Here is a 9790-nt window from a genome sequence, read left to right on the forward strand (position 1 = left end):
AGCTATTGCAGGTGCTGCTCACCTTGAGGGATGCCRTATCTCTTCTCCATCCCCGTTGGATTTGATGGGGTTGCACAGTTCATGGTCACCTCTTTCCTTAAGCACTGGTCAACATCCACTGCACTAAAAAAAGCTACTGACTGTGGCAGATCCTGGAGGCCCAGTTTATAGGCAAACATACACCTGGGAGAACAAGAGACCGGGTGAGCCAGTGCTCCACATCGTGCATATCTTTGTCACACCTGCTCTGGAGTAGGCAGGATGTTATGTCCTAACAAGGAACGAGAGAATTGTGTCAAACTATGTCCCAACAAGCCAGAAAGTCCTCAAAGGCAGCATCCCACTAGAAACAAGCCCAGGGAAGTTACTTAGAATGAAAACATTCCTAAGGCCTGTCCTTTACCGCAAGCAGCACTTGTTCGATGTTGGGGAAAGCATGAGCTGGCCTCTTTTCAAAGGGGGAAACCAGCTACAGCTTAAAAGTTACAGCAAGTCTGATAACTTCTCTCACTCTCAGCTAATCTTCCTATTACTGCAAGCACGGGGCTTCAACAGCCACAGGTTTGCCTGGAACAAAGACAACTTCACAAAATAGTGGTCAGTCATCATTAAAGATTACTTTGCACCCTAGTCGCTCAACGGCTGGAAGACAAAGTGCTTTATAAGTACTGGGTAGCAGGAGGGTCAAGTATTGCTAAAGTGGCTGTGGGAAGCACAGAGTAACAGTACACTCAGCCTCCTAGGAAGAAAGGAAGAACCRGCCCTTTCCTTCTGGCTAATCCTCCCACGCAGAGCAGATGTTGGATTTTCCCAGCATGAAGCCCCGTGCTTGCAATAGCTGGCACAAAGACACAAACATCAGGGCGTCCTCCCCCGCTGCGCGTGCCGCATGGGCACAGAAAGGCTGTTTGCTGTATCCTTACCTCCATACAAGAGAAAAAAATAGCTCTGCTTTGGCTAACTCCTGTATAACCAAAGCACTGGGAAGGAGATTTCACAAAGCTAACAGTGGTGGAGCCTGAACGAAATGAGCCCTGGGGCTTCGAGGCCAAGGGGTTTCCAGGCTGAGCTTAACCTTGCATGCACAGGGCAGGAAAGCAGCAGGAACGGCCCATGTTGCAGAAGGGGCACCAAGGCTAGTGCTTACAGCAGGAAAAAAAAAAAAAGAGCTATGGCCCCCTGCTGCTCAGCTGTCCTCCCAAGGCAGGGGAGAGAGGTCAGGCAATTTCGGACTCCCAGCTGGTCATTCAGACCCAAGTGCCGCCACGGAACGGCCACAGATCTGAATGAAGTGGGAGGAGAAGTGTTCACGTCCTAGTGCAGCAGAATGATTGGGCCCGTCTCAGCAGAAGCCAAGAGCTGACGATATCCCACTCCTGCCAAGAGATTATCCCTTGAAACCGAAGCTGAGCTCCATTTATAGCTACCTGAGTCACGGGCAAAAGGAATTGAGGTCTAGTGCTGCCAGCCTGCCTCGAGCAGAAATAAATTGCTCGGCACTGGTTCACTAAGGGCAAAACCCCTTTGCGTCTATGCTAATCCCCTGGGCTTGTGCTATCCCACCCCCGCGGCCCCGGTGCTCGTCCCCATCGGGATCGCTGCCAGGCTGTGGCCAGGCTGCTCGGACATCTCACCGTGTGAGGAGGTTGGTGATCTGCAGAGCCAGGGCTGCCCGGTAGCGATCTTGCGCCTGGACCAGGTAGCGCACTTCGTCGTGAATGCTGATGCAGAAGCGCCCATTTATGTCAAATTCCTCGAAGAGCCATTTCATGGACACCAGCATGAGGTGCAGGTAGTCGACRGCAGAGCTCTGCACCACCCAGTTCACTCTACTGGTCAGAAACTGGTGGAAGAAAACAGACAAATRCTAGGAGAATGTCAGGGTCCAGGGCCCATTCCTGGAGCCGAAGAGCTTCCGGGAGAAGTGTGTTAAGTCAGGGCTGGTGAGTTTTCTTCACACAGATAATATTTTAAAAATTGGGACCACTGGAGCATTGCAGAGCTATGAGACTCCTCRAAGGTAGCTACAAACAAACTCAAAGGACGAGGGGTCTGCTGGCACCCAAAACCCCTCCTGACTCATGTCAGCACAAAGCCCTCCCACTACCCCTCCACGTGCACTGGTGCAACTCCCTACCCCAGGAACAAGGACCCAACACAACCGGGTTTCTTATGCATCTCCCAGGCCAAGCTCCTACCTGAGTCTCCAGCATCTGAGAAAGGTCGAGTTTGGGGTTGCTGTGTCAGAGAAGACAGCAGCAGACAAGCAAAGAGCAGCACAGGGCCACATCCTTACCTCCCCCTTGGCCACAGCAGGCTCCAGGGCTCTGCTGATGTGACAGCCCAGCACCGGCGTCTGCGGAGAGGCGGACAAGGCGATGCTCTCCAGTTTGTTGAACATCTCGGACTCCGTTCCTCCAGCCCACACTCGGTGGTGCACCACGTCCCACTTCTTCTTGGTTCGAGACCTGCTGGGGGCAGAAGGTAGGTTTCCCTGCTAGAAGGCCAGGATGAGGCCATGGGCTCGGTTTCTGTGAGCCTCAAATGTTTTCTCCCTGTCTGAGGCTAACAGAGTAACCYTCGCAGCCTTCTGCTGCAAACGGCTTGCAGGGACAGACGGGGAGACCCAGACGGGCCTGGGACTTGGCCCTGGGAGGCTGCAGGTGAGAATCACACAAGCAGGGAGGGAGGATTGGGATAATCCAGCCCATCACCTGTGGCCCAGCCCAGTCCAGTCCCATCTCCCTTCTTTGCCCATCATCCATGGGGCTGCAGCTCTCTCCGCCTCACACCCCTTATGCCACAAATGCTGCCTGCGCTGGAGCATCTCACCTTTTCATGGCCTCTCTCTGGACCCGCTGGACATCCTGGGCCGACACCGAACCATCTTCTGCCCTGTCCACAGACAGGTCCAGCTCCTTCACCAGCCACTCCCCGTCCTCGGAGAGATGAAACCTAGGGAGCAACAGCCTGGAGGAGTGACCAGGACCCAGATTTCTGTGGGACACAGATGTTGTCCCTGTCCCTGCTCACCTTCCAGCTCCCCAGACAACCCTCACCTCCGAATGCCCTTGGTGACGGCGTACATCTGCTGCGCCTTCTCACGCGCCTGCTCCTGCGTCAGCCGATGGTTGAACTGCATGAGCAGGCGCTCGGCGAAGGGCTGCCCGGCCCCGTAGATGCGCCCATAGTTGAAGATTTTGGCGTGCTCCCGGCTGATGCCCACYGTGGCAGCCGTCTTGCTGTGCAGGTCTGTTGCGTTGCTCTTTTTCCCCTGCAGCGTCATCCAGCCAAAAGCTGTGCAACCTGCAGCATGGTGAGAAGAAGCTGGATGCCTCACAGGACCCGCTTCGGTGTATGGCCATATAAACCAGCGAGCCTGGTCCCCACCACATCGTCCTTGCTCACCGTGCATGCCAGCGAAGTGCGCCTCGCCGAGGACCGCGGCTATCCAGAGCTCCTGGGAATCCACGTCTGCACCAACCAGCGAGTAGCCCGGTGGGACCTGGACCATCGCTTTCAGCTCGCTGCCCACGCGATCGGCCTGCGGGACCCAACAGCACCACCACGCTCAGCACATCCCCCTGCTCCCTCCTCCCACAAGGGCAGCTTATCTCCTGCAGATGCTGCATCCCAGCATGACGCTCTCTGTGCCCCTAATTTTGCTCTCAGGGACAAGTGCTTAAAACTGAGTTTTGACATGCGGGGTGTCACTTRGTTACTCCCCTCTGGGCTCTTCCCCTGCAGCAACAGCGAAAAGCACGAGAAGAGGAACTGGGAGAAAGAGCAACTGGTGCTTCAGCTTTTTCCCCCTTCCTTTTTGGAGTTTGTGTTTCCACCTGAAACTTAGGGAGCCTCTGCTGACTCCCTCCTCGCTCCCAGGTCAAAGCACACGAGCAAGGGAAGGGCCCCACAACCAGCCCTGCCACCCCAAGCCACAAGATCCAGCCCAAACTCTYCCCCCAGCTCCAGCTCCCCGCGCAGGCTGCCACCCCCCAGCCTGAGACACGCAGACTCCTCGTGCCCCCAAACTCCTCCCCGAGGACGCGRCGGCGGCCGTACCCGGGCGTTGCTGGCTGTCAGCCAGGTGGGCTCCACGGCCCGCCGGGTGATGGTGCCCGCGGTCACCACCTGCGGCAGGATGGCTCCGTAATCCTCCTCCTCGCTGTAGTCCGGGTGCCTGCGGCGGAAGCGGAGCGTGAGCTCTCCGGAGGGCGCGCGGCGATGGCGGGGGCGGCTCGGGCCGTTTCTGCCCGTACCTGGTCACCACGCGAGGCAGCTCCCCTTTTTTCAGCCACACGACCATCTGGGAACTGGAGGRACAGGCGGGACGCTGCGAGGAGACGCTGCGCGCAAGCCCACCGAGCAGCGCGGCGGCCTTTCCCCCGCGCCGCCGAGCAGGCGGACCCAGGGAACTCGGGCGGCCCCCCACGCGCGGGGAACGCGCGACTGCCAAAGGCGCGGGAGGTTTCTCCGCTCGCCCTCGGCAGGTCGCGGGCCCCTCGCGTCCTCCCGCCCGGCAGGACTCCCGCCGCCGCCCGCGCCCCGCCAGGGAACGCGCCCCCCGCGCGGGGACGCAACGCGGCCGCGCACCTGATTCTTTTGTGAGCGTTCCTCCAAAACGAGACCATCTTGTTAATCTCGAGGGCTCTCGTCCCGTGGGTGCGCCCGACGGCCGCCCGCAGGGTGCCGTCCTCCATCCGCGGCAGGAAGTCCTTCGCAAACGGGCTTCCGACGTTGTTGTCGTTCCCATCCTTCGGCAGCGAGGAGACCCCGTGGCTCGGCGGACCCACCGTTCRGTACAAACGCAGCCCCGGCGCCCGCCCGCCCCGGCTCTGGGGACGCCCCCTCGCCACCACCCCCGCCCCAAGGGACCAGGGCGCCGGACGTCGCAGACCGGTCCAGTGCGAGGGCGCAGGAGAGGAGAGACGAGAGCAGGAGCGGGGACGCAGCGACGCGGAGGGGAGCGGGGGAGCCGGGACGGGGCCAGGCGGGGCGGGTTGGCGGGGCAGGGGGCCGCGGGCGCGCGCCCCGGCAGGGCTCGGCGGAGAGCCCCGGGAGCGCCCCACTCGCCTTGTGCGGCAGCTTGAAGAACCAGCAGCCGGGGACGTCGACGTCGTTGTAGGGCCCGTTGCCGTGGTGGTACGAGGGCTGGCTGCTCGCCTCCTCCAGCTCGGCCGCCTCCTCCTGCGACCGCGACGCGGGGTGACGGGGACGGGGCCGCCGCGGGGACCCCCGGCGCGGGGGGCGGCGCGGAGACGGGGCCCCATCCCCGGGGGGAGCTCCACTTACCAGCATTGGGCTTTGCTCCGCTGTGCCCGTCTTCTCCTCCACGTCCACCTCCAGGCGGCTGAGCTCCTCCACCTGGGAGCAGAGAGGGGACAGGCAGCCGCCGCAGGGCACGCGGGGACGGGCACCGGCACGCGCGCCGGAGGCAGCCCGGCCCCGTCGACACCCTCCTCCCGCCGCCCCGTCACCTTCTGCCACACAGCGCTGCCGTCCATCACCAGGAGCTCGTCCTCCACGGCGGCCTCGGGCGCCGGCGGCGGCTCCTGGCCCTTCTCCAGGCAGTGCCGCCGGTACAGTCCCTCGATCGCCCTGCCGGGGCCGGGGGGGACACGGCAGCGCCCCGGGTCACCGCCGGCGCCCTGCTGCGTCCCCGTGCCGAGAAGCGGCCGGGCGCCTCACCTGTGCGGGCAGAGCGGGCCCTCGGCCTCCGAGGCGGCTCCCGGCAGGTTGTCCTGCCGGCCCGGCACCAGGTAGCCCCAGCCGTGCTTCTCCGAGTAGTGGAGCGGGAAGCCGTCCCAGGCCAGGCGCATCAGCTTCGGCGTCACCCGCATCTGCAGGCTGATGAGGCTGGGACCCGGCACCCAGTCCGCGTCCTCCAGCCGCGGGCACAGCTTCCGGTACCAGCTGGGCAGCGGGACCGGGACCAGCAGGGTGAGGGAGCGCAGGGCCAGCAGACACCCCGCGACGCTCCCCGGGGACGCACCCGGCCCGCCGGGAGCATCCTTCCCCGCTCCCCCGGAGAGGGGAAACGGTTTCCTCCATCCGCGCGATCGGACCCTCCCAGCGCGAAACGCGGCAGGTTCTGCACCTCCCCCTGGGCAGAGGGGCCCCCGCGCAGCGGACCCCGGCTTGCTCGGACGGGGCGGGGGGCTGCGGGGCGCCCGGACCACGGGGCGGAACCGGGTGCCTCTCCCGCCCCCCGCCCCTGCTCCCTGCCACGGCGCGGGGCCGGCGGAGGAGCCGGGCGCCCCGCGGCCTCCCCAGCTCACCCCGGGTGGCCTGGCAGGTGCTGCAGCCTCTTGGGCTGCAGCGTCACCGTCGCCTTCAGGCGCTCCAGGCAGGCCCGGCTCTCGGGGACGTGCAGCTCCTCTTCCTCGCTGGGGGGGCCGGGGTCTGCGCGGTGCAACGAAAGCAGCCGGGCAGCGAGCGCCCTGCGCATCCCAGGGCACCGAGCCCGGCCGGGGCCGCGCGCCGCACTCACCCTCCTGCCACTCGCACGCGGATTCGGCGGCGCCCGCCGCCGCCTCGGCAGCGTTGGCGTTCACCTCCCGATCCTTCTTCCTTGTGGGTTTCTTCTTCTGCTTAAACTCCTGCGTGTCCCACTCGAGATCCCAGAGCCAGGGGTCGTCCTTGTACCTGCCGACGCGCCGCCGTCAGCACCGGCTCCGGCCCGGCCGCTCGCAGCCTGCCGGGACGGCTCGGCCACGGCGCCACATCCCTCTCCAGGGAGCCGCATCCTCTTCCCACCGCGGACAGCTCGGCCCTCCCTCCCTCCATCGCGGCCCTGGCCCGGCAGGGACCTGTCCTCGTGCAGCAGCTGGCAGGCATCGTTGGCCAGGTTCATCAGGGATTTCTTCATCTCCTTCTGCAGCTCCTCRTAGGTGCCCTGAGCATCGTCCAGGTACCGCTTCCAGTTCCCGTTGACCGGCAGGTAGGACACCCCCATCTCCAGCATCCCTGCAAACGTCACAGGGTGGGGGCACCTGGAGCCCAAAGCAGCAAGGAATTAAATACAGCCTAGAGGAAATTTAACACATCCCGGCGGGAATTTGCCCTGGAAACCCCAGACCATGCCAGAGGCAGAAGCTGCCTCGCAGCCCTGCTTCTCCACGTAGAGCTTCCCAGCCTTGTGCAGCTCCCAGCACTCGCTGCTCTTCCCTTTCACCTCCAAGGACCACAGCACCTTCTGCCAGCCCAGAAAAGGCCCCAAACGCTAACCCCAAAGCTGTATCGTCATCTGCCTCACGAACCCCACTTGCCTCCTCCAGCCGTGCAGCTCTGCCATTCGTTCCTCCCGCCCGCGGCGAGGAGGTCCCTCCTGAGACARGTTTAGTGCTGCTCCAGCAGCCCTCTGCCCCCAACCTCCCTCAGCACCCCACGGCCAGGAGCACCCACGTCCCATCCCCAGGGATGGGGCCTCGCTCCTCCCCGCTGCCAGCCAAGACCGTTGGCCAGGTCTCGGCGGCTCTCACCTCTCCATGAAGAGCGGCAGCTGCTCCTGAAACACCTCGTGGGTGGCCTGGACATCCCGGGCACAGTATGTCATCAGGTCCTTGGGGGCACAAGCGGGAGGTGAGGTGAGAGCACGCGGAGGAGTCCCCCCATGCCCACGCTCCCCCCCCAAAAAAAGGGGGCAGCCGTGCCTCAGAGGCAGGGAATATCCCCGCAGCTGCCCCTGCCCGGCTCCCTTCTCCCCACCCCGGCTCCCCCGGCCCTTCGGCCTCGCCCCGCACCTGGAAGTTCCTCCTGACGTCGGCCATGGAGCCCTTGACGAACAGCTCCCGCGCCTCCTTCTCCAGCGGCTCGCCGCCGACGTACAGCGCGTGCACGTCCGCCAGGTTGTTGATGCTGCTGACGTTCACCCAGTCCCAGGAGGCGATCTGCAAGGCGGCGGGTGGTGAGGACGGCGCGGGGGAGAGGAAGCGAGCCGCTCGGGCCCCCTCGCTCACCGCGGGCTCCTCGCTCCGGCCGCGCGTCTTCCTCATGTGCTGCTTGACCTGCTGCAGCCCCTTCCTCTTGCCGTGCTTCGCGGCCATCCAGAGGCTGCGCTGGAAGCCCGTCAGCCCCGAGATGGCCATGTGCATGCTCATGGTGTCCAGGAACCGCACGCGGGAGCCCTGGGAGCCGCCGGAGGAGAGAGGAGACCCTACGTGGGGCGCGCCGGAGAGCAAGGCGCTGCCGAGCTCCCCGCAGCCACCAGCCTCGACCCGGGGGTCCGGATCGGGAAAGCGYGGCTCCTCCGCTCCGAGCGCTTTTGCCAAGGCAAAGCTTTGCCTCCGGGCACCCCTTCGGCTGGGGACGGCGCTTCCCCGCGAGCGCGGCCCCGGGGAACCTCGCGACTCTCCGCGGAGAGGAGATCGCCCCTGATCCAGCGCGGAGCCGCAAGCAGGGAGCGGGAGCAAAGGAGGCAGGAGGAGGCGCCRCCGGCCGCAGCCCGCGTTACCTGGATGAGGTACTGCTCCTTAACGAAGGCCCGATCGAAGGCAACGTTGTGGCCCACCACCACTCGCTCCGGCTGCTCCCCGCCGCCGGGGCCCTCCAGGGGAATGAGGTCGGCCAGGGTGAGGCGGCTGGACCAGGAGTAGCGCTCCTCCAGCAGCCGCGTGCTGCACCACGAGTACCTGCATGGGCAGGCAGCACCCATGGGACCCTCCCCGCACCCCCCTCCAGGCGGCGCCCTCCCCACCCCGTCCYGCGTCCTACCAGGCCGTCGGCGAGACCGCCACCGCCAGCGTGGGGCACTGGCCGTCGGCCAGGCACACCTCCACGTCGAACACCACCGCCCGCTCCTCGGGGAAGTCCACGGCCGCCGCCTGCCCGTCGGGCCCGTAGCGAGTCCAGCCGACCTGCCAAGCCCACCGGGCGGGCACCGGCGGCACCTCGCACTGCAGCAGCTCGTGCGCCGCCTCCAGGTAGGGCAGGCTCTGCTTCTGCGCCAGGAGGCGGAAGTGCTCGTCGATGTTGTCGCCGTACATGCGGGGCAGGCGCAGGTCCACGTCGGGGAGCGTGGAGGTCTCCTTGCCCCACAGGTCGTGCTTCTGCAGGTGCTCCACGCTGCGCCGGATCTCCTCCTCCGAGTACTGCACCTGGGCTCCCCGGAAGATCTGCTCGTGGAGCGTCCTGGAGAGCATCTGGATGTTGAGCGGGTTCATGCGCCGCTGCCCTCCGTCAGGGTCCTGGTCTGGCTTCCCCGGCAGCGGGAGGCTGGCGGAAGAGCTGGAGGCACATCTGCGTGGCCTGGCACCACGGGCTGCAGCRCAGCCCGTCACCGATCTCCTCCAGAGCAAGCGTTTCATCTTCCTCCTGCTCCAGGAGGGCCGGCGCAGGCACTGCTAGTATGGGGGGTGCCGGAGGGCCTCTCCCTCGGGGGCAGCCGGGTCTGYGGGGCGAGAGCAGTAGCAAGGTGGAAGCTTTGCATCGCTCGCTTCAGCTGAGCTGCAAAAGAGCTTTCACAACTGCAGCTACTGGGGCACGGTGAGAGCAGCTGAAGTCCAGGCACGCTTCCCCAGGCCAGGCTGCCCAGCCATGCTGCACCCTTTCCACGCAGCTGTGCGCCCTTCCTCACAGCCATGCGCTCCACTACACCCCCGCAACCTCCCCCATGCCCATGCACTCCCCCTACACCCGTACACTGCCTGTACACCCATGCAACCCCTCCTACAGCCACGCATTTCCCTACACCCATACGATTTCCCCCCACAGCCATGCACTTCCCTACACCCATACAATTCCCCCCACAGCCATGCACCTCCCCTAGAGCCATGCAACCTCCCTGCACCCA

The 9790-nt window shown here is 64.7% G+C and overlaps 1 protein-coding gene across 2 annotated transcripts in view; it reads right to left on the bottom strand.

Annotated features, from left to right (window-relative positions):
• POLG (DNA polymerase gamma, catalytic subunit) overlaps positions 1 to 9397 on the bottom strand; it is a 13711-nt gene extending 4314 nt beyond the window's left edge. For both annotated transcript variants that reach the window (XR_014896307.1, XM_085308677.1), the window contains exons 1-21: positions 8713 to 9397; positions 8453 to 8630; positions 7959 to 8126; positions 7743 to 7889; positions 7482 to 7561; positions 6810 to 6992; positions 6491 to 6645; positions 6279 to 6402; positions 5689 to 5913; positions 5478 to 5598; positions 5293 to 5364; positions 5074 to 5187; positions 4594 to 4754; positions 4260 to 4313; positions 4063 to 4180; positions 3409 to 3544; positions 3060 to 3306; positions 2833 to 2955; positions 2297 to 2468; positions 1635 to 1843; positions 23 to 183 (exon numbers count right to left, since the gene is read on the bottom strand). Coding sequence is in view for 1 of the 2 variants with exons in the window: in XM_085308677.1 (XP_085164803.1) it covers positions 23 to 183; positions 1635 to 1843; positions 2297 to 2468; positions 2833 to 2955; positions 3060 to 3306; positions 3409 to 3544; positions 4063 to 4180; positions 4260 to 4313; positions 4594 to 4754; positions 5074 to 5187; positions 5293 to 5364; positions 5478 to 5598; positions 5689 to 5913; positions 6279 to 6402; positions 6491 to 6645; positions 6810 to 6992; positions 7482 to 7561; positions 7743 to 7889; positions 7959 to 8126; positions 8453 to 8630; positions 8713 to 9305 (3541 nt within the window). In the remaining variant the exon portion in view is untranslated. The remainder of the gene's footprint in view (positions 1 to 22; positions 184 to 1634; positions 1844 to 2296; positions 2469 to 2832; positions 2956 to 3059; positions 3307 to 3408; positions 3545 to 4062; positions 4181 to 4259; positions 4314 to 4593; positions 4755 to 5073; positions 5188 to 5292; positions 5365 to 5477; positions 5599 to 5688; positions 5914 to 6278; positions 6403 to 6490; positions 6646 to 6809; positions 6993 to 7481; positions 7562 to 7742; positions 7890 to 7958; positions 8127 to 8452; positions 8631 to 8712) is intronic.
• Positions 9398 to 9790: the final 393 nt, after the last annotated feature.

The sequence above is a fragment of the Rhea americana genome, unplaced genomic scaffold, assembly GCF_003343005.1.
Source record: "Rhea americana isolate MKP2758 unplaced genomic scaffold, rheAme1 scaffold_28, whole genome shotgun sequence".
NCBI lineage: Eukaryota > Metazoa > Chordata > Aves > Rheiformes > Rheidae > Rhea > Rhea americana.